Consider the following 27,112-nt stretch of genomic DNA (forward strand, 5'->3'; position numbering starts at 1 on the left):
TTGTGACAACACGAATAAAACTGGAGAACATTATGCTAACTGAAATAAGATAGAGAAAGAAAAATACTATATGGTATCACTTGTATGTAGAATAGAGGAAGGAAGGGAAGATGGGGAAATGTAAATTGAAGGGTACAAACTTTCAGTTATAAGAAGTTCTAGGATATGAAGTACATCATGGTGTTTATAGTTAATAGTATGGTATTGGGTACTGTGGGCTTCCCAGCTGTTGCTAATGGTAAAGAATCCATTAGACAATGCAGGAGACATAGAATATGCGGGTTTGATCCCTGGATCAGGAAGATCCCCTGGAAGAGGGCACACAACCTACTCCAGTATTCTTGTCTGGAGAATCCCAGGGACAAGAGGAGCCTGGCGGGCTACAGTCCATAGGGTTTCAAAGAGTTGGACACAACTGAAGCGACTTAGCATTGGATACTGCATACTTGAAAGTTTCTAAAAGTGAATCTTAAGTGGTCTCACCACCAACAACAACAACAAAAAAAAAACAAAACAGAAAAGGGGTTAACTATATGAGAAGTGTGAATTACCTTGATCTTGACAATCATTCCACTATATGTGTATGTATGTATATGTGTGTGTGTGTATTAGTTGCTCTGTCGTGTTCGACTCTGCAACCCCATGGACTATAGCATGCCAGGCTCCTCTGTCCATGAGATTCTCCAAGAAAGAATACTGGAGTGGGTAGCCATTCCCTTCTCCAGGGATTTTCCTAACCCAGGGACTGAACCTGGGACCCCCACTTTGCAGGTGGATTCTTTACTGTCTGAGCCACCAGGGAAGCCCTATGTATATATAATCATCAAATTGTATACTTCAAATATATATGATTATAATTGTCAATCATTCCTTAATAAATTTGGAATGAATGAATGAATATTTCTTTGCTCCCAAACTGTTCCTGTTACCTTTGTTTTATGGTTTAAGTAAATATGACATTATTATTTCAAAAAAAAAAAAAGAAACTAAATCTATAGAGGTAGACTATTCCACTTCCACTCTTAGTTTTACAAATGAGAATGTATCCACAACATGAGACACAGAGAGAGACAGACAGACATGCTCTTGTAACTTTGTGTTAAAATATCTATATTTTCTCATGGCCCCAAATTTTATAGCATATTATTTACCTCTTCCTCTTTTATACTATTGAATTTAAATACTGACTCTGTCACTTACTACCTTAGGAAATTTATTTAACGGGTCTATCCTCCAGTTTTCTCATTAACTAACAATAGACTCACAGGCTAATATAATGTGAGTTATATGATGTAGAGATATTGTGAGGATTGAATGAGTTAATACATACCAAGCACTTACCTGTATAAGCATACTGCACTAAGGAATTAAGTGCATTAGGATCGATTCCTTCCATCTTGACCTCTTCTTGTTTGGCTTCAAGCACATCATTAGTAAACATTGCAGCAAAATAATCAGACACTGCACTAAGAACCAACCTAGAAATAGGAATGTTTCATAGGAACTTAAAACAGTCCATAATCTCACTGAAAAGCATGAAATACAGTCAGTAAATGTGTAATACTGATAAGTATGCTTTCTGCATACATCTTTCATATTTCAGTAAAGTATAGTGAAATTAGAAAAGTAAATTAAGTTTATTTTCTTTAGACAATTTGTCCTGTTTTTCTTCATTAATTTCTCTAATGTTTAGCTCTTCTAAATATCACAGGGTGACATGGATCATATGGGCTAGTGCATTTTTAATATAAAGACATAAAAATCTATTTTCCTTAAAGCTCCAATATGTAATCAATGGACTGATTCTTTCTCATTCATACTTGCTATACTCAGTATACTTACCGATGGGCAGGAATCCGGAGGTGTCCAGCAATGAGTAACACATCACACAATTGTTTCTCTTTCAAGTAGTTCTCCATTTTATGAAGAGTTTGTTGTGCATGGTTTACAGCATGGAACTGCTCCTCAGATCTGCTAACACTCATGTCTTCAGCATGCAGTGTAGCCAATCTGAAAGGGGGATAAGTGTGAGAATATGGTTTGTTTCTCCTAGTGAGTGTGCAAATATCCAGTGGAAATTTAGGCACATCTACTTCTAAAAGAAATAAATTGAATTAAAGTAAACAATATTTGCTCACAAATCCTAAATATTTTACTATTATTGCTCCCTAACCTCCATTAAAGTGAAGTGTCATGGTTAGTATTTATATCTGGAATGTAACCGTGGATGTAACTATGTATGGTTCAGCTGCAGACCTCATGTTAATTTTATATGCACAAACATAAATTTCAAAATACAAACCTCTTTTTAAAATTTTTATTGACACCACAGTTAAATCATTAGGCATGATATGGTAGAATTGTAGGCATAATTTGAAATATTTCTTTCAAATTTGTTATGTTCTGAAGCTTCTCCATGAAGTATTCATTGCACATCAGAAATATTTCCTGCAGAATCTCAAGCCTGAGAGTTCCACGACATTGTTTACAATTGTTTCCCATCAAGAAAATAAGCATATTTCCATCTTTTATATTGTTTCTGCTTTACTGAGAAATAATTGACATATTACATTGAGTAAGTTTTAGATGAGCAATGTGATGATGATATTCATATATATTGTGAAATGATTACCATGATAAGGTTGAGTGCATGTTCAGTCACTCAGTCATGTCTGATTCTTTGAGACCCTATGGACTGTGACCTGCTAGGCTCCTATGTCCATGGGATTTTCAAGGCAAGTATACTGGAGTGGGTAGCCATTTCCTCCTCCAGCTGATCTTCCTGACCCAGGGATGGAACCTGCATCTGCTGTGTCTCCTGCTTTGGCAGGTGGATTCTTTACCACTGAGCCACCTGTAAAAGGGACCACTTTTCAGATATAGAATATTCAAGATACTTTTTTTTCTTTCAGCACTTTATTTAGACTAAGCCCTTCATATCTGTGGGTTGAACCCATCCACAGATTTTTGTATCTGTGGTGGGTCCTGGAATAAATTCCCCATGGATACTGAGGTGTATATCATACCACTACCTTCTGTCTTGCAAGGCTTCTTCTCAGAAAATTATTGATAATTCCTTGTATGTACTGAGTCACTTTTTTTCTTGCTACTTTCTAGACAACTCTGTCTTTCACAGTTTCAATACAGTGTGTCTGGGGCTCTTTGGGTTTATCCTACAAAAAGTTCATTTAGCTACTTGTGTTTCAAATCTATATATCTCCTCAAATTTTGGGAATTTACTACCATTATTTCTTCTTTTTTAAGTATATAAGTAGGAGCACAATAAACATTTATTAATTGACTGGTTACAAATTTGTATTTCACAAATCACAATCATAGAAGAGATGAATTTATACTAATGGTCTTGATGAATTTCAATAATTTAGAAAACATTTTGACACTGAAATTTTTAAATATGCAGAAAGGTTGAAGGGAAAGAACAAAAGTATAATGCCCCCCAAGACCTGCCAACTTTTAACTGTTACCACAAGTGCTTTATCTGCTTTACTGAATCATTTGAAAGTAAGTTATGACAATATGACACTTCATCCCTGAATATATAAGCATTCATCTCCTAGTGAAATAGTCAATTTCTAGGTAGGTTGATAAGAAGTCCAGGGTCCCTGAGAAGGAGAAAGGGGTACAGGGCTCTCAAGGAGGAGAAAAAGACAAACACTTTTTTCTGCATTGCTTTGTCTTAGTCACATAAGACATTATTTTCTCTAAGCTCAGAGCTAATGATTACACAACAAAACAACTCATCTTAAATTATACCACAACAATGTATCGTGCTCAAGGACGTGTTTCTCCTTCTTAAGAACATTTTGACTAACTAACTTAAAATTGTATTGTGGGAGTGGGTCTGGTAAGACCTTTCTGTTGTTAGTTCTAATCTTGATAATTTAAGATGTATGTTGTGGGAGTGGGTCTGGTAAAAGTATATAAGGCTTTAATAAGACTAGTGACTAGGGGTACTTTCCATCCCCCTTCTGATTTCTATGTGAGAAGCTTTCTCTATCCCTTTTTATACTTTAATAAAACTCTGCTACACAAAAGCTCTTGAGTGATCAAACCTGGCCCCTGGACCCAAAGCTAAATCTTCTTCGGAGATCACAAATCTAACATTGTTTACCATAATCTATCACTAGGAATAAGGATATTCTACATCTTAAGGTGTGCCATTGCAACACCTGAGATAAACAGCTCAGTAAAATCTAATATGATAGATTTGTATGGAATAATTGCCTCTATAGTCCTAATATGTCTTTTAAAACTTTTTTTTTTCTCATCCAGGATCTAGTCAAAATTTATACACCCATTGGGTTGTGTCTTTCCTCTTTGTTTTTTTTTTTCTCTTTTAATTTAATAAGCAATACTTCTTTCTGCCATTTTTTTCCTTCATGACCCTGAACTTTTTCAACCAATATGAATTTGTGTATAATGTCCTAAAACTTGGATTTTTCTGTTTTTTTTTCTTTTCCTTGTAGATTTAAAATACAATTTCTCACTCTGTGGTGCATCTCTTAGTGCATCAGTAGAGATACAGAATGTCAAGCTGCCCCACTGCTGGTGATGCTAAGTTGATTACCTGTTTAAGATGGTAACTGCCAGATCTTTGTTTTTTTAAAGTACATTTTTTTTTTTCCTTTTGTAAATGACAATATGTGGGATGATACTGTGAAACTTTTTAAACACATTTCCATTCAAATATTCATTGATAACATATGTTCAAGACCCTATTAAGTGTTCTAAGAAACTTTCTGCCCCTTTTCTCTCTCTTCTCCATCTGGGGTTTTAGTTCTGAATATATTATTCTGTTTGATGATAGTTCTTAATTCTTTAAGGTTCCATTTACAGTTTTCACTTTTTTCTTTGTGTTTCTGAGATTTATAAGTTTGTATCAGTTCAGTTCATTTCAGTTGCTCAGTCATGTCAGACTCTGTGACACAACTGACTGAAGCACGCCAGGCTTCTTTGTCCATTACCAACTCCAGGAACTTTCTCAAACTCATACCCATCAAGTCAGTGATGCCACTCAACAATCTCAACCTCTGTCATCACTTTCTCCTCCTGCCTTCAATCTTTCCCAGCATCAGGGTCTTTTCCAATGAGTCGGTTCTTCACATTAGGTGGCCAAAAGTATTGAAGCTGCAGCTTCAGCATCAATCCTTTCAATGAATATTCAGGACTGATTTCCTTCAGGATTCACTGGTTTGATCCTTTGCAGTCCAAGGGACTGTCAAGAGTCTTCTCCAACAGCACAGTTTAAAAGTATCAATTCTTCGGTGTTCAGCTTTCTTTATGGTCCAACTCTCACATCCATACATGACTACTGGAAAAACCATAGCTTTGACTAAACAGATCATTGTTAGCAAAGTAATGTCTCTACATTTTAATATGCTGTCTAGGTTGGTCATAGCTTTTCTTCCAAGAAGAAGGTGTCTTTTAATTTTATGGCTGCAGTCACCATCTGTAGTGATTTTGGAGCCCAAGAAAATAAAGTCTCTCACTGTTTCCATTGTTTCACAATCTATTTGCCATGAAGTAATGGGACCGAGGAGAAGGCAATGGCAACCCACTCCAGTACGCTTGCCTGGAAAATCCCATGGATGGAGGAGCCTGGTAGGCTGCAGTCCATGGGGGCGCAAAGAGTTGGACACGACTGAGCGGCTTCATTTTCACTTTTCACTTTCATGCATTGGAGAAGGAAATGACAACCCACTCCAGTGTTCTTGCCTGGAGAATCCCAGGGACGGCGAAGACTGGTGGGCTGCCGTCTATGGGGTCGCACAGAGTTGGACACGACTGAAGCGACTTAGCAGCAGCAGCAGCAATGGGACCGAATGCCCTGATCTTAGTTTTTGGAAGGTTGAATTTTAAGCCAGCCTTTTCACTCTCTTCTTATACTTTCATCAAGAGGCTCTTCAATTCCTCTTCACTTTCTACCATAAGGGAAGTGTCATCTTCATATCTGAGGTAATTGATATTTCCCCCAGAAACGTTGATTCCAGCTTTTGCTTCATCCAGTCCAGCATTTCACATGATGTACTCTGCATATAAGTTAAATAAGGAAGGTGACAATATACAGCCTTGACAAACTTCTTTTCCAATTTGGAATCAGTTTGCTGTTCCATGTCCAGTTCTAGCTGTTGCTTCTTGACCTGCATATACATTTCTCAGAAGGCAGGTCAGATGGTCTGGTATTCCCATCTCTTGAAGAATTTTCCACAATTTGTTGTGATCCACACAGTCAAAGGCTTTGGCATAGTCAATGAAGCAGAAGTAGATGTTTTTCTGGAACTCTCTTGCTTTTCCTAGGACCCAGTGGATGTTGGCAATATGATCTCTGGTTCCTCTGCCTTTTCTAAATCCAACTTGAACATCTGGAAGTTCTTGGTTCATGTACTGTTGAAGCCTGGCTTGGAGAATTTTGAGTATTACTTAACTAGGCTTTGAAGTGGGTGCCACTGTGTGGTAATTTGAACATTATTTTGTATTGCTTTTCTTTGGGACTGGAATGAAAACTGCCCTTTTCCAGTCCTGTAGCCACCGCTGAGTTTTCCAAATTTGCTGGCATATTGAGCACAGCACTTTAACAGCAGCATCTTTCAGGATTCAAAATAGCTCAACTGGAGTTCCATCACCTCCAGTAGCTTTGTTTGTAGTGATGCTTCCTAAGGCCCACTTGACTTCGGACTCCAGGATGTCTGACTCTAGGTGAGTGACCACACCATCATGGTTATCTGGGTCGTGAAGATCTTTTTTGTGTAATTCTTCTGTATATTCTCACCACATTTTACTAATATCTTTTGCTTTTGTTAGGTCCATACCATTTCTGTCCTTTATTGTGCCCATCTTTACATGAAATATTCCCTTGGTGTCTCTAATTCTCTTAAAGGAATCTCTAGTCTTTCCCATTCTATTGTTTTCCTCTATTTATTTGCACTGATCACTTAGGAAGCTTTTCTTATCTTTCCATGCTATTCTTTGGAACTCTACATTCAGATAGATGTATCTTTCCTTTTCTCCTTTACCTTTAGCTTCTCTTCTTTTCTCAGCTTTTTGAAAGGCCTCCTTAGACAATCTCCACAGACAACCATTTTGCCTTTTTGCATTTATTTTTCTTGGAGATGGTCTTGATCACCACCTCATGTACAATGTCATGAACCTCTGTCCATATTTCTATGCACTCTGTTTATCAGATCTAATTCCTTGAATCTATTTGTCACTTCCACTGTATAATTGTAAGGACTCACAAGTTCAAATAACTTGTTCATTGAACTTGTCTTATAATCACAAGTTCATATAACTTTTCTTCAAATTCACAGATCTTTTCCCTGCAAATTCAAGTCTGTTATTGAAATTCTCTAGTAAATTCTTCAATTCAGTATTGTATTTTTCAGGTCCAGAATTTCTGTTTGTTTGCGCTTTTTTTGGTAATTTCTATCTCTTTCTTGATATCCTTATTTTTTCATATATTGCTTTTTTGACTTCTTTTAATTCTTTTTCTGTATTTTCCTTTAGCTCTTTGAAGTTACTTAAGAAAGTTATTTAAGTTATTTGTCTAGAAAATTTAAAGCATGTGGCTCTTTAAGGTCAGTGTCTGGATATTTATTTTACTCCTTTTGAATGAGCTATGTTTCCACGTTTCTTTGCATGCCTTATGATCTTTTGTTAAAACTGGGTATTTGGAAAAACAGCCACTTTTCCTAATCTTTGCATGATGGTTCAGTGTGGGGAAGTCTTTCACTAATCTGTCCAGCGTGAAGGTTGAGGTATTTTCACGCCTTTTTTTGAGAATGCATTGCTATAGACTTGCATGTGTGCATTTTAATTCCAATCTCACATGTACACACCCGCTTACACATGTCTTAATTACTCTAAGTCCCACCTCTGCTTCTTTGTTGGACCTTAAATGTTCTATTGTATCCCTTTGCCTACAATTTCTTTCCCCCAGGTGCCCATGGGTCTACAGTCTTTCTACATTTTTCACGTGCTGTGGTACCTGCCACTACTTTCTGTGACTTCTAACCTGGTATTCAAACCACACTGTTATTCTCATCTGAGCACTGAGTTAGGCAATACTGAAATCAGTTTGTTGCATATCCTGTAGATAGGCCAAAATGTAGCAAAAAAGTTCACTCATTTCTTGTAACTTGAGGGAGAAATCAAGAAATAAGTTGCCTACATCCAATTGTGCTGTGCCACCCTGTTACAAGAACAAGCATAAATGCCATGAAATTTCCTATTGATTTAAATATGACTTTTTCTTGATTTGCTTGACTGCTATATATATCCTTGATTTCCTTCCAAAGCTCCCAAAAAGCCTTTTAAATCAATCTGTAATTGTTTACTTGATATTTACTTAGAGGACAAGGGTCTGGAGCTTCTTAACTGACCATTGCGCTGATCTCCTAGAAGCTTTACAGTATGATTTATATTTAATTTTAAGAATACTTGAAGTTCCCATTTTTATGATTAGCAGTAAAACAGATATCAGAAAAATAAAACTTTGAGATTTTTGCTGCAAAACTCTTTTGTAAAATATTACTTTAAGAAAAAATGAAAATAGATATCTTACAAAAAGTGGTGAGGGTGTGATTAATTTTGGAGGCCACTTTGGAAGGCTGTTTGGAATTATAAACTTTAAAAAAATATAGTATACTTTCTAAAGACATTCTTGGCAAGCTTCTGAGTTTGAAGTTGAAAATCTGAATGTAGTTATTTTAGAGAATGTGTCATTTGCCATAGTTCAAATGCTGCAATAACACAGAGAAAGGAACTTCGCTGGTGGTCCAGTGGTTAGGACTTGACTTCCAATGCAAGGGGTGTGGGTTCAATCCCTGGTTAGGGAAGTAAGATCCCTCATGCCTTACAGCCAAAAAACCAGAACATAAAACAAAAACAAAATTGCAACAAGTTCAATTAAACCTTTAAAAATGATCCACATTTTAAAAAAAGGTAAAAAAAAAGACAAAACCAGGTGGTGCTAACAGAGGGCATAAATTAATATTTAAGCATTTCTCAAGTAGCTTCATACTTTTTGTTTTTCTTTTGTAAGTTCTATTTTTCAAGGGAGCCATGGAGATTAAATGCAAACTTAGCCTTCTTATAATGGTGTTGCCTTAGCTCCTAAAATGTCTTCTAATGGTGTTGCCTTAGTTCCTAAAACTCATTATGGAAAAAGTCATTTTCATACTGAGGTAATATAAAATTGCAGAGAAAAATTAATTTCTATATTTTTCTGTATATGGTGATGCTTTTCCATATTAGAAATTGTTCTCTTATATCCAGGGGACTACCTAATTGCTTAAATTAAATTTTTGTACTGACTCTTTTAGAGAGCTGTTAAAGCTTCATCCATGTGCTTTTCCTGGCAAATAGAAGGCATTCAGTAAATGTCTGATGAAGATATTAATTTGTGCACATTTTAAATGCTATTGTAGCTTGAAATTTCTAGTGATAAAAAACCCACCTGCCAATGCAGAAGACGTAAGAGACACAGGTTCAGTTCCTGGGTGAGAAAGATCCCCTGGAGGAGGGCATGGCAACGCACTCCAGTATTCTTGCCTGGAGAATCCCATGGACAGAGGAGCCTAGAGGGCTACAGTCCATAGGATCACAAAGAGTCTGACACACCAGAAGTGACTGAGCACAAACACAGCTTGAACTTTACTACATTTGGAGTCTTGGAAGTGGATAAATTAAATCTCAAGAGCAAATCACAACCCTAAAACTTCTTCTTTCTAAGATAGCTATGCACATAATATAAACTTGTAGTCATGCAGATATTCTGATTCTGAGTGACATAAATTAAGCAACATTTTAAAATCTATAGTAAGTAGTAGATTTTACTCTGAAGAAATGATGCATTCTTTTGTGTCAGGTCAAATAAGTCTTAATGTATTGGGTTGGCCAAAAAGTTCATTCAGGTTTTTGTACAATGTTACAGGAAAACCTGAACACATTTTTGGTGGGCCCAATATCATATGTGATCATATTTTAAGATATTATCTGTTGTAAATTACTGAAATTGTTATTTATAAAGAAATATTATATATAGATAATATAAAACAATGGACTAAAATGTTTCCATTCAATCAAAAGCATTTGACATCAATGAAGGTTATCAGTTGTTAATATATTAGACAATATATTTCAAAATTTTTTTGTAATTTAATTATTATAAATGATTCATCAAAATTGAAATCACTTTCATCTGAGATTCTAAAATTTATTTGCTCTTGGATTTCTAGCTTTCAGAATTATGAGGAAGCACACTTATATTGTTTAAATAACCAAGTCTGTTGTATTTTATTATGGCAGTCCTAGAAAACTAATGTAAGCCATATATAAAATTGAATATGATAAGGTCAAGTTCTTTTCACCATTAGCTTATAAACATTTGCTGAAAGAAACTATATGCATTTAACAATAATAAATGACAAAATCACAGGAGATGTCAACAACTTATTAAATATTAATTAAATCATTTGCATTTTAAAAATTAATAAAATTAGAGAAGAAACAGTGTAGTATAGTCATTAAGAACTTAGACCTTTTACTCAGATAAAGTCTTAATTTCCATTCCAACACTTAATTAATTACTTTAAGAAATTTACTAATCTTCCCTAATGCTCAACTCCTCTTATTGGTAAAATAGTGCCAACTTCAAAGATTTATTTTTAATAATGCAACAGGAAGTACTCATTAAATTTTAGCTATCAAAGTCACCAAAAGCACCAGCACTGACACTACAATCATAATAATTTCATCATGATAATCACCATCTAGTACTACAATGATCAGTGAAAGCAGCAGAAAAAAAAAAATAGGATAGCTTTAGAAGGATACAGTAAGAATATAGGTGAGCTTAGCCTTGAAGGAGGGACATGGCCTGGCTGAGCAGAAAAGAATGAGAAAGACGTTTTAGGAATGGAGAACAAGGTGAACAAAAGTTTTTAAGTATTGTACTGCTGTAATTTTGCCCAGATAGACTTCTCATAAAGTGGTGGAAGGAATGTAGTAGTAGCAAAGTAAAATGTAGAGTAGGAATAGAAGTTAAACACCAGTAAAATCATAGGCCATTTACAAAACCTGGTATGTGCAATGAAAACTGAGAAAAGAGAAATCTGCACTTAGGAACTGAGGCATTGGGAAGAAGTTGCTCAGAGTTACTCTGAAGGGCAATTCTAGACTTCACCTGACAGTGACTTGACAAAAAAAAATGAAAGTAGTTAGCATTTGGTTGCAATGAGACCTTTTTTGAAGGTCTTCCCTGAGTGAAGTAATGGCAATTCTGAGCCAGATGAATGGCAGTAGAAAAGTATACAGCATGTTCAGCACTAGCGTTTGACTACCTTCATTTGGATATACAGATTACATAAGGAACAAAAGTGAAAGCAATAATTAACATTCACTGATTTTTTTTTAATTAGTTTATTTTCTATTTTTTTAACTTTGCAAATTGTATTTGTTTTGCCATGCATTGACATGAATCTACCATGGGTGTACATGTTTTACCCTTCCAGAACCCCCCTTCCACCTCCCTCCCCATCCCATCCCTCCGGGTCATCCCGGTGCACCAGCCCCGAGCACCCTGTATCATGTATTGAATCTGGACTGGCGATTCATTTCACATATGATAATTTGCATGCTTCAATGCCATTCTTGCATATCCTCCTGCCCTCACCTTCTCCCACAGAGTCCATAATACTGTTCTATTTATCTGTGTCTCTTTTGATGTCTCGCATAAAGCGTTATCTTTACCGATTGACTAAATACCATATATGTGTGTTAGTATACTGTATTGGTGTTTTTCTTTCTGGCTTACTTCACTCTGTATAATAGGCTCCAGTTTCATCCACCTCATTAGAACTGATTCAAATGTATTCTTTTTAATGGCTGAGTAATATTCCATTGTGTATATGTACCACTGCTTCCTAATCCATTCATCTGCTGATGGGCATCTAGGCTGCTTCCATGTCCTGGCTATTATAAACAGTGCTGCGATGAACATTGGGGCACACATGTCTCTTTCAAGTCTGGCTTCCTCAGTGTGTATGCCCAGCAGTGGGATTGCTGGGTCCTATGGCACTTCTATTTCCAGTTTTTTGAGGAATCTCCACACTGTTCTCCATAGTGGCTGTACTAGTTTTCATTCCCACCAACACTGTAAGAGGGTTCCCTTTTCTCCACACCCTCTCCAGCATTTCTTGCTTGTAGTCTTTTGGATAACAGCCACCCTGACGGGCGTGAAATGGTACCTCATTGTGGTTTTGTTTGCATTTCTCTGATAATGAGTGATGTTGAGCATCTTTTCACGTGTCTGTTAGCCATCTGCATGTCTTCTTTGGAGAAGTGTCTGTTTAGTTATTTGGCTCACTTTTTGATTGGGTCGTTTATTTTTCTGGAATTGAGCTGCAGGATTTGCTTGCATATTTTTGAGATTAATTGTCCATTGCTTCATTTGCTATTATTTTCTCCCATTCTGAAGACTGGAGGAATCAACCTGCCTGACTTCAGGCTATATTACAAAGCCACAGTCATCAAGACAGTATGGTCCTGGCACAAGGACAGAAATATAGATTAGTAGAACAAAATAGGAAGCCCAGAGATAAATCCACACACCTATGGACACCTTAACTTTGACAAAGGAGGCAAAAATATACAATGGAGAAAAGACAATCTCTTTAACAAGTGGTGCTGGGAAAACTGGTCAACTACTTGTAAAAGAATGCAGTTAGAACACTTCCTACCACCATACACAAAAATAAACTCAAAATGGATTAAAGATCTAAACGTAAGACCAGAAACTTTAAAACTCCTAGAGGAAAACATAGGCAAAACACTGTCCGACATAAACCACAGCAGGATCTTTTATGACCCACCTCGCATAATATTGGAAATAAAGACAAAAATAAACAAATGGGACCTAATTAAAATTAAAAGCTTTTGCACTGATTTTTTTAAATGTATTTATTTTTAATTGGAGGATAATTGCTTTATATATTGGGCTGGTTTCTGCCATACATCAACATGAATCAGCCATGAGTACCCATATGTCCCCTCCCTCTTGAACCTCTCTCCCACCTCACACCCCATCCCACCCCTCTATAATGTCACAGAACATCAGCTTTGAGTTCCCTAAGTCATACAGCAAATTCCCACCAGCTATCTATTTTACATATGGTAAAGTATATGTTTCAATGCTACTCTCTCTTCATGCTACTCTCTTCTCCTACTATGTTCACAAGTCAGTTCTCTGTCTGCATCTCCATTGCTGCCCTGCAAATAATTTCATCAATACCATCTTTCTAGGTTCTATATATGTGTATTAATATATGATATTGGTTTTTCTCTCTCTGATTTACTTCATTCTGTATAATAGGCACTAGGTTCATCTGCCTCATTATAACTGACTCAAATACATTCATTTTTATGGCTGAGTAATATTCCACTACATATATGTACCACTGCTTCTTTCAATGAACATCTAGGTTGCTTATATATCTTAGCTATTGTCAGTAATGCTGAAATGAACATTTGAGTACATGCATCTTTTTAAATTACGGTTTCCTCCAGATATACGCCCAGTAGTGAGATTGTTGGATCATATGGTAGTTTTATTCCTAGTTTTTTTAAGGAATCTCCATACTGTTCTCCATAGTGGCTCTATTAATTTATATTCCCACCAACAGTGTAAGAGGGTTCCCTTTTCTCCACATACTCTCCAGCATTTATTGTTGGTAGATTTTTTGATGAAGGCCATTCTGACCAGTGTGAGGTGATGCCTCATTATAGTTTTGACTTGCATGTCTCTAATAATGAGCAATGTTGAGCACCTTTTCTTAGCCATTTTTATGTCTTCTTCAGAGAAACGTCTGTTTAGGTTTTCTGACTACTTTTTGTTGGGCTGTTTGTTTTTCTGGTATTGAGATGTATGGGCTGCTTGTATATTTTGAAGATTAACCCTATGTTATTTGATTTCTCTGCTATTATTTTCTCCCATTCTAAGTGTTGTCTTTCATCTTCTTTATATTTTACTTTGTTATGCAAACATTTCTAAGTTAAATTAGGTCCAATTTGTTTATTTTTGTTTTTATTTCCATTAATCAAGGAGGTGGGTCATAGAGGATCTTGCTCTGATTTATATCAAGGAGTGTGGTATGTTTTCCTCCAAGAGTTTTACAGTTTTTGACCTTATGTTCAAGTTTTTAATCCATTTAGAGTTTATTTTTGTGTACGGTATTAGGAGATGCTCTAGCTTCATTATTTTGCATGAATCTGTCCAGTTTTCCCAGCACCACTGGCTAAAGAGGCTGTCTTTTCTCCATTGTATATTCTTGCCTCCTTTGTCAAAGGTAACGTAGCCATAGTGCGTTGGTTTATCTCTGGGCTTTCTATATTGTTCCATTGGTCTATATTTCTGTTTTGGTGCCAGTACCACACTGTCTTGATGGCTGTAGCTTTGTAGTATAGTCTGAAGTCAGGAAGGTTGAGTCCTCTAGCACCTTTTTTTCTTTCTCAAGATTACTTTGGTTATTTGGTGTCCTTTATCCCAAAAAGAAATGTGAATTTTTTTACTCTATTTCTGTGAAAAATATCATTCATAATTTGATATGGATTGCATTGAATCTGTAGATTGCTTTGGGTAGTGTAGTCAATTTTACAATATCGATTCTTCCAGTTTAAGAACATGGTATATCTCTTGATTTGTTTGTGTCATCTTTGATTTCTTTCACTGCTGTGTTATAGTTTTGTGCATAGAGTTTATTACTCTCTTTTGATAAGTTTATTCCTAGATATTTTATTATTTTGCTGCAATGGTGAATGCAGTTGTTTCCCTAATTTCTCTTTATGATGTTTCATTGTTACTATATATGACTTCAAGGAATTTCTAGTGTATATTAATTTTATGTCATGCAACTGTACTATATTCATTGATTAGCTCTGTCAGGGGACGTTCAACTTTAAGGAATCCAGTATGTTGCATTTTTCTTCCTTTGTGTGTCATTTCTCAAAGATTCTCTGTTCCTTATCAGTTCCTATTCCGGGAACGAGTAGAGCTGCATGCAGTTCTCAGGACTGAAATCATGGGAAAGGGTACCTGCTTGGATTCCTTTCAGTAACTCCCTTCAGTGACTCTTCTCAGCGTCAGTGACCTTGTATGTATTAGACTATCCATTTTGTTGCAAGTGATGGAGTTTCATCCTTTGTAATGGCTAAGTAATCATTTTACTAAAGATATATAAGACTGCATTTCTGCTAATAAGATACCCTTGCTCTGCTAGAGACTTGGGTCCCCCACGTCCTTCTTTCTGTCTTCATTCTCTCCGCAGCGTGGAAACCTGCCGAGCTCACTCTCTTGCCCGGGCTTTCAAGACCTCTTTGAGAGGATGCCCTGTGCCTTTGTGAGTGGTACAAGCCCTGTGCATGGGCTTTATTGGTTTTCCACGTAACCTGAGAGACACTGCTCTCTCTCTCTCTCTTTCTTTTCATTGACTCCGGTCCATCAGGTTCTGATCTGTACTGAAGACCAACAAGTGGTCCCCGAAACAGGGACCTGGAATTCGTGGTATTCAGGACGGAGTGACTGGGACCTATTGAGGTCAGGTAAGTGCAGGGTTATGGGACAAACGGCTGGAAAGCCCCACCATTTTTCTACTTAGCTTCATCATTTATTTAAGGCTCAAGGACTTTTGGTTTCATGTCAGCAAAGAGAGGCTTATCTCCAAATGGTAGAAAACTATCTTGACTGTAATAATTGTAGTTATCTTATTCTTGCTGTTTGTTTTTTACATCTGTAACTACATAATGAATTTTATATCTAAGAGGTTTGAGGCATTTAAGTTACAAATGATTATTCAAGCTCCTATGATTGCCACAGGCTCTTCCAACTATTATTTGGGGGCCCTGGATCAGAGATCCTCAATATGAGGATAAAGAAAATATATTGCCTCACCAATTTAGGGTCTACACCCCTTTCCAACAGGAAAAAGTTATGGAGTGATTTATCCACCCCTTTCCCTGACAACCATATTCTCCTAAAAGCAGGAGGAAATGAGAGAGTTAAAGCTTAAGCAGACAGTCCAGGGCCCTATAAAGAGGAAGCAAACATTCTCACTCATGCTTTCCTTAAGACCTGTGCAACAATGTATCTTGCCGGAAAACTGACCTTTCTTTAGGTCCAGAACTAATGATTACACAGCACAATGTCTTACTCATGGAAATGCTTTTCTTAGGCTCTGTGTTAATGATAATAATTGTAACAAATCTTTCCTGAGAACTTGTATCTCAAGACTTGTATCCCTGATTGCACAGCAACAATATATCTTGCCCAGAGACGTTATCTGGAACCTGTTCTTCCTGGCTAATCTTGTGCCAAAGTTATCTCCGGATGTATGTCTTGGGAAAGGACTTAATAGAACTTTTACAACATTGAGGTATTTTTATCTATTCTCAACAACTAGTTGAAAAATATATAAGGTCCCACTTAAACTAATGGGACAAATACTCTTTCTACCCCCTTTTTGATAACTATGACAGAAACTTACTCTGTTCTGTCACTTTAAATAAAATTTTGCACACAAAGCTTTGAATGACTGAAACCTATCTTTGGTCCTAGAATTAACTCTCCTTAAACCAGGAGAATATCTTCAATGGTCTATGTAGTTTCAAGATGTGGCTTGGGATCGTGCCAGTCTTAATACTCGAGCTGGCACTCCGCAAACCAAATCACTTTTTTTTTTTTTTTTTTTATGTGGCACTCTTTTTTTTTTTTTTTTTATAAATTTATTTATTTTACTTGGGGGCTAATTACTTTACAATATTGTAATAGTTTTTGCCATACATTGACAAGAATCAGCCATGGGTTTACATGTGTTCCCCTTCCCGAACCCCCCACCCACCTCCCTCCCCCTCCCATCCCTCTGGATCATCCCACTGCCCCGGCCCCGAGCCCTTGTCACATGCATCGAACATGGAATGGTGCTCTGTTTCACATATGACAATACACATGTCTCAATGCCATTCTCCCAGAACGTCCCACCCTCACCTTCTCCCTCAGAGTCCATAAAATTGTTCCATGCATCTGTGTCTCTCATTCTGTCCCGCATATAGGGTTATCGTTACCATCTTTCAGATTCCATATATATGCATTAGTATACTGTATTGTTGTTTTTCTTTCTGGCTTACTTCACTCTGTATAATGGGCTCCAGTTTCATCCATCTCAGTAGAACCGGTTCAAATGTATTTTTTTTAATGGCTGAGTAATATTCCATTGTGTATATGTACCACAGCTTCCTTATCCATTCATCTGCTGATGGACATCTAGGTTGCTTCCATGTCCTGGCTATTGTAAACAGTGCTGCGATGAACATTGGGGTACACGCGTCTCTTTCAATTCTGGTTTCCTCGGTGTATATGCCCAGCAGTGGGATTGCTGGGTCATATGGCAGTTCTATTCCCAGTTTTTTAAGGAATCTCCACACTGTTCTCCATAGTGGCTGTACTAGAAATGTTAACTGGTACAGGACAATTTGAGGCAATAGAATCTCAAGTACAATGCCCTACTTTATTGCATGAACAATTGAAAGAAGTTGCCCTTGAAGCCTAGGATCAAATTACTCCTCAAGGAGAACCTAAAGGTAGTTACACTAAGATATTACAAGTACCTAATGAAGCCTATGCTGATTTTCTAGCTAGACTAGAAACTGCTATTTCTCGTAGTGTGATTGGAGAAGAAGCCAAAATACAACTAGGAAAACTGCTTGCATGTGAGAATGCAAATCAAGAATGTCAAAGGGCTATCACTCCAATACATGAGACTGGGACTGTTGTTGATTATTTGAAGGCTTGCCACAATCAAGGGTCTGAGATACAGAAAATACAAATGTTAGCTGAAACAAAGGCTGCTACTTTTAAAAAGAGAAATGAAGGATATTTTGCATGTGGGGATAAAACCTATATATATATATATATATATATATATATATATATAAAGATTGCCCTAAGAAATATACAGAAAAAATTAAAAAAAAAAAGGTTTACAAAACTTTGTCCTTTCTGCTGTAGAGGGATGCATTGGGCTAAAGATTGCCAATCTAAATATTATGTTGAAGGAAAACTTATTTTGGGAAACTTCAAACAGGGGACTCCCCGGGTCCCCTTCAACAAAAACCTGGGGCAAACACCATCTTTTCCCTCAACTCCTCAACATCCAGCAATACTGCCATCAATATATCAGCCCTAAATGATTTTCTCCTTTTCCCTCAAGCAATCCCTTCTAGAATACCTACTGGACTTTTTGGACCCCTACCTCCACAAACTTTCGGCTTTTTACTTGGCCAATCTAGCTTGATTTCTAAGGGAATTACTGTTCACTCTGGAATAATTGATTCAGATTATAAGGGAGAAATTCAAATTATGATGTAATCTCAGATACTATGGAAATTTTAAAAAAGGCGATAAAATTGCCCAATTACTTCTTTTACCTTATACTGCTACTAACTCCGGAGAAGGCAATGGCACCCTACTCCAGTACTCTTGCCTGGAAAATCCCATGGATGGAGGAGCCTGGTAGGCTACAGTCCATGGGGTCGCTAAGAGTCAGACATGACTGAGCAACTTCACTTTCACTTTTCCCTTTCATGCACTGGAGAAGGAAATGGCAACCCACTCCAGTATTCTTGCCTGGAGAATCCTAGGGACGGCAGAGCCTGGTGGGCTGCCGTCCATGGGATCGCACAGAGTCGGACACGACTGAAGCGACTTAGCAGCAGCAGCAGCAGCTACTAACTCCTCTCATGATATACAAACAGATGGATCAAATAATACAGATCAAAAAAAATCCTTATGGGCATCATTGGTATCTGAATATGCCTGACCAAATGTAAATTAAAAAATTAATGATAAAAGACTTTCTGGTCTCCTCAATACTGGATCTGACATCACTATTATTTCCAAACACTTATGGCCTAAATCTTGGCCTATACAGAAAATTTCTTGCCAAATTACAAGAGTTTCTCAAACCAAAATACAAGAAGTTTATCAAAGAATTCAAATTTATCCTTATGAGGGACCAGAAGGCCAGCCTGCTACATTACAACCTTATATAATAGATGCACCCCTTAATCTAATAGGAAGAGATTTACTTATACAATGGCAAACTCAAATATACATTCCACATTTTTCTTATGGGCCACTGCTCAATTTAACAAACAAAACAATTATTAAAATAACTTGGAAAAATGACAAACCTACTTGGACAGAGCAATGGTCCCTTACAATAGAGAAATTACACACTACTAAAGAACTTATAGATACACAATTGGAATTAAAACATATTGAGAAATCGTATTCCCCTTAGAACTCTCCCATTTTTGTTAAAAAAAAAAAGAAAAGAAAAGAAAGAAATCTGGCAATTGTCGTCTCTTAACAGACCTTAAAAAAGTTAACACATCTATGAAACCTATAGATGCATTACAACCGGGAATCCCATCACATACTACCATTCCTCAAAACTGGCATATTATTATTATAGATTTACAGGATTGCTTTTTTTAATATACCTTTACATCCTCTAGACCAAGAGAGATTTGCTTTCTCTCTTCCTTATCCTAATTACACTGGGCCTCATAAGCGATACCAATGGACTATATTACCTCAAGAAATGATGAATTCTCCTACCATACGTCAATATTATATAACCAAAGCACTTGAACCTATAAGAAAACAATTTCCTGACTTTCTTGTTATTCATTGTCTAGATGATATATTGTTCTCAGATCCATCTGTTTTGGAAACTCAACACATGTTCAATATAGCCCAACAATGCTTGAAAGACTCTGGATTAATTATTGCACCTGAAAAAATTCAGACCCCTACACCTTATCATTACTTAGGATTTATTATTAATAAACAACATATTAGTCCCCAACTAACACAGATTCATACTGATAAATTATCAACCTTAAAAGATTTTCAAAAAATTTTAGGGGATATAAATTGGATTAGATCTTCCTCAGACACTGCTAATTATCAACTGACTAATTTATTTAATACTTTGAAAGGAGATCCCGATTTAAATACCCCTCATTCATTTTCACAAGAGGCACAAGAAGAACTCTGTTTAATACAAAATACATTGTAACAGCAATTTCTTACACGTATTAGACTTGATTTACCTCTAAAATTATTTATACTCCCCTCTCTTCATTCCCCCATAGGACTTCTTGCCCAACTAAAACACCCAAAGAATGGATCTATACCCATTTTAGAGGGACAAAATCATTTACACCCTATCTTGATTTAATCACTTTAATTGTTATCAATGGAAGAAATAGAACTAAGACTGGCTCCGATCCTCATAAAACTGTTATACCTATTAATAAATCTCAATTTGAGAATGCATTGCAAACTTCTACTGATTTCCAAATAGCCTTTCTGAAATATTTTGGAGAAATTTCATTTCATTATCCTTCTAACAAACTCCAGAATTTCTTCAAAAATACTAAATTTATTATCTCCCACATCGTCAGCTCACAACCTATACCTCAAGACGATGTTTTCTATATAGATGGAACCAAAAATGCCAAAGCCTCATTCTGGTCTCTCAAAGAATATAAAATTTTTTATACTAAATTTCATTCTACTCAACAAAACAAACTATATGCTCTCATTCAAGTTATTTACTTACATCTTTACTCCATTAATATAGTCTCTGATCCCTTATATTCAGTTTTTGTATTATAAAATATAGAAACCTCCACTATAAACTCCAATCAACCTGTTATTCAACAACTTTTTTTGAACTACAATCTATTATTAGAAAACACACTTCTCCTATTTATATTACTCATATTCAAACACATTCCTGCCTTCCCGGCCCTATGACCTATGGTAATGAACAAGCTGATAAACTTGTTTCTTTTGCTACTCCCAAAGAACAACATGCTTTATTACACAATAATGCTGGCTCCTTACACCAAATATGGAAAATTCCATACCGTCAAGCTAAATAAATCATTAATAATTGCTCTACTTGTAAACCCTTACACCTTCAACCCATTCATTACACAAGATACCAATCCTCGAGGATTACAACCCAATGAATTATGGCAAATGGATGTGATTTATTGACCTGAACTCTCTCCATCTTCTATCTTACATGTCTGTATTGACACAAACTCTTCTTTTATCTGGGCCACACCTCTTCCAGGTGAAGCTACACAACACATAATAACTCATCTATTAACTTATTTTGCTATAATGGGAACTCATAGTTCTATAAAAACAGACAATGGCCCTGCCTGTATTTCTAAACATGTCAAACAATTTTACAGTCATTTTATATTAAACATGTTACAAGTATTCCTTATAATCCACAACAAAAGTTATAATCGAATGAGCACATCACACACTGAAACTACAAATAAAAAAAATTTAAAAAGGGGGAATACACTGGAACACTACTATCTTCCTTATCTAAAACAGACTTTACTAGATTCCAACGTAAGCTATTCTCTAAACCTATAACTATTGTTGATACAGCTTTATTTGTTTTAATTTTTTTAAACTTACAGCAAGGAGATATCTTAACAAGAGCAGAAAAACATTTCGAGGAGTCACAGGATGCCTCTCTTCCTTTGATTATTTGGTATCAAAACGGGTTAACCAATCAATGGAAGTCTGGGAAATTAATCTTACAGGTAAAGAGCTATACTTCTATTTCTACAGATGGATCCAATGAACTCACTTGGCTTCCTCTTTGAAATATCCGCTCCAAGGGAGCCACCAGCATTCAAGATAGAGAAGAAACAGCAAAATCCCCAGGAGGAGGAGATTCCAGTACAAGCCATGGTGGCTTTAAAAATTTCCAAGAAACGCCACACTCGACGTCATCGACCTTATGATCTCCCTACTTGGGGACAGATAAAAACTCTTACTAATCAAGCTGAAAATCAGGTTTCTCAACAGGGAATGCCTCGGAATTCGGAAAATATTTTTGTTGCTATGCTTGCTTTGCTTGCTTTTGCTTCCCTGCTCAAGCTGAATTAATTAATCATACTTACTGGGCTTATATACCCAACCCCCCTTTACTGCAGGTTGTAGAATGAACAGAAAGAGGACCAATCGTATCTACCAATAACTCAATACATATGCCTCCTCCTTGGAGCCTGGAGGGGTCCTCCCACCCTGAGGAAGAAAGGAGACTAATTCATATTTCTCTAGGTTATGAAATCCTTCCTTTATGCATGGGCACAACAGAATTACGCATAAACGCTAGCCGATAAACTTGGGCTTTCATCGTGTCTCCAAAAAGGACTTTCAGACATTGCTTGGGTTATTTACTGCCCTTTCTTTTTATGAGAACCATGTCAACACTACTGAAACTCTAGAGAAAGGACAAAAAAACATTATGCAAAGGGTTTACTTATAAGAACTTTAAGTGTATTCCTGTTCATTGAGACAGGTGTCAAGCCAAATCAGGAAAATAAATGTGGCCAATTACACCATTGTCGATTGGGGACCCCATGGTATGTGGTTATCTGACTGTACAGATGATATTAACAGCACTATATGTGATTATGCTACTCAAGTAGCATGGAAGATTACCAATATTACAATGGAATATTACCAGGACAAAGGACTTCTTGGCTGGCTTGACGGTGGAACGGCACCTCCTGGCCCTTGAATCATACTCAATAAACTGATTGAGCCTGAACAATGGGACATTTGGAAGCTTGCTGTGAGCACCAAAGAACTTGTAACTTGGACTGGGTATTTCACAGGAACTAGTTGCAATTCGAGTCATTATTCCTTTCATTATAATCAGTCATATTTTATACAAGCTTCTGTTCCCCTTCCTTTTGTTGTAGCTATAGGAAACTTGCAATTTAATAAGACTTTACGTTCTATAACTTGTATAAATTGCAAGCTATATACTTGTCTTAACTCCTCCATGTCTATAAAAAAGGAATCCCTTCTGATTCTTCGATCTTGACATAACCTATGGTTGCCAGTAGATCTCCAATGACCCTGGGAAGAAGGTCCCATGGCAGGACTTGCTTCCCGGTTACTTACTAAATTATTCTGACGATCTAAATGATTCATTGGATGGCTAATTCATGGCATTTTGAGATTAATAGCCATTTGCACTACTGCTACTGTTGCCAGCATTGCTTTACAAACCTCAATTCAAACACACAATTTTATCCAAAATTGGACTAAAGATGCTCATACTATGTGGACCATTCAGGTTCAGATAAATGAAGAAGTTCAAGATGAAATACAGGAAATAAAAATAGCCCTCCAATGGGTCAGCGATGAATTAACAGATTTACAAAAACAGGCTTTGCTAAAATGTGATTGGAATTCTACTCAATTTTGTATTACCCCTATTCGGTTCAACTACACTGCCTACAATTGGGAACAAATCAAATTTCATTTACATGATAATGCTTCTTTAAATGTACAATTATTAGCAAAAGAAATCTTTGAAGCCTTCTCTAAAAGTCTACCTTCTTCCCATAATCTAGAAACCTTAGCCGAGCAACTAGCTGATCAACTATCCGGGCTGGACCCTCGAGGATGGTTGCAAAGCATTATACATAGTATTGGATCTGAAATTGTAATGCTAATAATTGTCCTAGTGGTTATATGCTTAGTATACCAATGCTTTTCAACTAAGATTGATCAAACTAAACAAACTCATTTGGTCAGGATCTTTTTCACTGAAGTATCTATAGTCGCCTCCAATTATGAAAAAATAAAAAAGGGGGAACAGTCAAGGGACGTACAACTTTAAGGAATCCAATATGTTGCATTTTTCTTCCTTTGTGTGTCATTTCTCAAAGATTCTCTGTTCCTTATCAGTTCCTATTCCGGGAACGAGTAGAGCTGCATGCAGTTCTCAGGACTGAAATCATGGGAAAGGGTACCTGCTTGGATTCCTTTCAGTAACTCCCTTCAGTGACTCTTCTCAGCGTCAGTGACCTTGTATGTATTAGACTATCCATTTTGTTGCAAGTGATGGAGTTTCATCCTTTGTAATGGCTAAGTAATCATTTTACTAAAGATATATAAGACTGCATTTCTGCTAATAAGATACCCTTGCTCTGCTAGAGACTTGGGTCCCCCACGTCCTTCTTTCTGTCTTCATTCTCTCCGCAGCGTGGAAACCTGCCGAGCTCACTCTCTCACCCGGACTTTCAAGACCTCCTTGAGAGGATGCCCTGTGCCCTGAGTGGTACAAGTGCTGTGCGTGGGCTTTATTGGTTTTCCACATAACCTGAGAGATACTGCTCTCTCTCTCTTTTTCTCTCTTTCTTTTCATCAACTCCAGTCCACCAGGTTCCAGTCTGTACTAAAGACCAGCATAGCTCTATTAATTTTCTGGTGGCATCTTTAGAGTTTTCTGTGTGTAGTTTCATGTCATCTGCAAAGAGTGAGTTTTACTTCTTTTCTAATCTCAATTCATTTTATTATTTTTTTCTTCTTCTCTGATTGCTGTGGTTAGGGCTTCTGAGACTATGTTGAATAATCTTGGTGAGAGTGGGCACCCTTGTCTTGTCTGATCTTAGAGAAAATGATTTCATTTTTTCACCATCAAGGATAATGTTTGCTGTGGGTTTGTTATATATGCCCTTAATTACATTGAGCTATGTTCCTTCTACCTGGAGGAAGGCATGGCAACCCACTCCAGTATTCTTCCCTGGAGAATTACCAGGGACAGAAGAGCCTGGCTGGCTACAGTCCATGGAGTCACAAAGAGTTGGACATGACTGAGCAACTAAGCACAGCACAGTAGATATTCCTCCCATGCCGACTGTCTGGAGATTCTTTATCATAAATGGGTGTTGAATTTTCTCTAAAGCTTTCTCTGCATCTATTGAGATGATTATATGGTTTTTGTCTTTCAGTTAGTTACTATGGTGTATCACATTGATTGACTTGCATACATTGAAGAATCCTTGCACCCTGGGATAAAGCTCAGTTGATCATAATGTGTGATCAATTTAATGTGTTATTGGATTCTGTTTGCTAGAATTTTGTTGAAGACTTTTTGTATCTATGTTCATCAGTGATACTGGCCTGTAATTTTCTCTTTTTGTGGCACCTTTGTTTGTTTTTTGTATCAGGGTGACAGTGGCTTTGTTGAATGAGTTTGGGAGCTTTCATTCATTGGCAATTTTCTGGAATATTTTGAGCAGGATAGGTAAGGGTTAGCTCTTGTCTAAACTTTTGGTAGATTTTGCCTATGAAGCCATCTGGCTCTGGTCTTTTGTCTGTTGGAAAACTTTTTGATTTCCTTGCTTGCGATTGGTTTCCTCATGTTTTCTATTTCTTCCAGGTTCAGTTTTGGAAAGTTATATTTTTCTGAGAATTTGCCAATTTTTACCCAGGTTGTCCATTTTATTGACATGTAGTTGCTTGCAGTAATCTCTTGTCAACCTTTGTATTTCTACATTGTGTGTTGTAAGTTTTCCCTTTTCATATTTAATTATACTGATTTGAGTCTTTATTGTTGTTTTTTTTTCTTGATGAGTCTGGCTAACAGTTTGTCAACTTTGTTTATCTTCTCAAAGAACCAGTTTTTATTCATCTTTGCTATTGTCTCCTTCATTTCTTTTTCATTTATTTCTGCTCTGATTTTTATATTTTTCCCTTCTAGTATCTTTGGGGTTTCTTTGGTTTTTTTTCTTGTTGCTTTAGGTGTAGAGTTACGTTGTTCATTTGATGTTTCGCTTGCTTCTTTAGGTAGGCTTATATGGCTATAAACTTCCTGCTTAGAACTGCTTTTACTGCATCCTATAGGTTTTGAGTTGTCCTGTTTTCATTGTCATTTGCTTCTAGGTATTTTTTATTCCCTCTTTAATTTTTTTAGTGACCTTTTGGTTATTCAGAAGTGTATTGTTTAGCCTGCATGTGCTTGTGCTTTTTATAGTAATTTCACTGTAATTGGCATCTAATATTATAGCATTGTGGTCAGAAAGGATGGTTGAAATGATTTCGATTTTTAAAAATTAACCAAGGCTTGATTTGTGACCCAAGATGTGATCTATCTTGGAGAATGTTCCATATGCACTTGAGAAAACCTGAAATCTACTCTTTCTGGATGAAATGCCCTGTAGATATCAATTAGGTCTAATTGGTCCAATGTATTGTTTCTAGCTTTTGTTTCCTGATTAATTTTCTGTCTGGGTCATTCGTCCATTGTTGTGAGTTGGGTGTTAAGTTCCCCCACTCTCATATGTTACTGTCGACTCTTCCTTTAATTGCTGTTAGCATTTGTCTCATGTTTTGAGTTACTCCTATGTTGGGTGCATATAGATTTATAATTGCTATGTCTTATTGGATTGATACCTTAATCATTATGTTGTGTCCTTCCTTGTCTCTTTAATGGTCTTTATTTTAAAGTCTGTTTTTTTCAGATATGAGTACTGCTATTCCTGCTATCTTTTGCTTTTCATTTGCATGGAATATCTTTTTTTCAGCTTCTCAGTTTCAGTATGTATATGTCCTTAGGTATGAGGTGGGTCTCTTATAGACAGCACATTCTTGCTTTTGTATCCATTCAAGTAATCTATGTCTTTTGGTTGGAACACTTAAACCATTTACATTTAAGGTAATTATTGATATGGATGATACTATTACCACTTCCTCTATTATTTTGGGTTTGCTTTTGTATGTCTTTTTCTTTTTTCTTTCTTTTTTCTTTTTTTTTATTTTATATTAGTTTATCTATTTTTTAACTTTACTTTTGTGTCCTGCCTAGAAAAGTTCCTTTAGTATTTGTTGTAAAGCTGATTTGGTGGTGCTGAATTCTCTTCACTTTTGCTCATCTGTTAAGCTTTTGATTTCTCCTTTGAATCTGAATGAGACCCTTGCTGGATAGAGTATTCTTCTTTGTAGTTTTTTTTTTTTTTTCTTTTCAACACTTTAAGTACATTTCACCTCTCCCTTCTGGCCTGCAGAGTTTCTCTTGAAAATTCAGCCAGTAGCATTATGGGGATTCAATGGTAACTATATAGGTATATTATTTGTTGCTTTTGCCTTGCTGCTTTTAATATTTGTTCTTTGTGCTTAATTTTCATTATTTTGATTGCT

General features: G+C 36.5%; 1 protein-coding gene across 3 annotated transcripts in view; it reads right to left on the reverse strand.

Moving 5' to 3' along the window:
- Window positions 1–27,112, reverse strand: part of KLHL4 (kelch like family member 4) — a 152,601-nt gene that overhangs the window by 58,303 nt on the left and 67,186 nt on the right. For 2 of the 3 annotated variants that reach the window (XM_081563773.1, XM_081563772.1), the window contains exons 2-3: window positions 1,843–2,010; window positions 1,342–1,478 (exon numbers count right to left, since the gene is read on the reverse strand). In XM_081563773.1, coding sequence (XP_081419899.1) covers window positions 1,342–1,478; window positions 1,843–2,010 — 305 coding nt within the window. Of the gene's footprint in view, window positions 1–1,341; window positions 1,479–1,842; window positions 2,011–23,709; window positions 23,746–27,112 lie in introns of all 3 variants that reach the window. The other variant, XM_081563774.1, reaches the window with a different exon arrangement.

This window comes from Giraffa tippelskirchi, chromosome X (assembly GCF_054371585.1).
Source record: "Giraffa tippelskirchi isolate mGirTip1 chromosome X, T2T-mGirTip1v1.2.pri, whole genome shotgun sequence".
Taxonomy (NCBI): domain Eukaryota; kingdom Metazoa; phylum Chordata; class Mammalia; order Artiodactyla; family Giraffidae; genus Giraffa; species Giraffa tippelskirchi.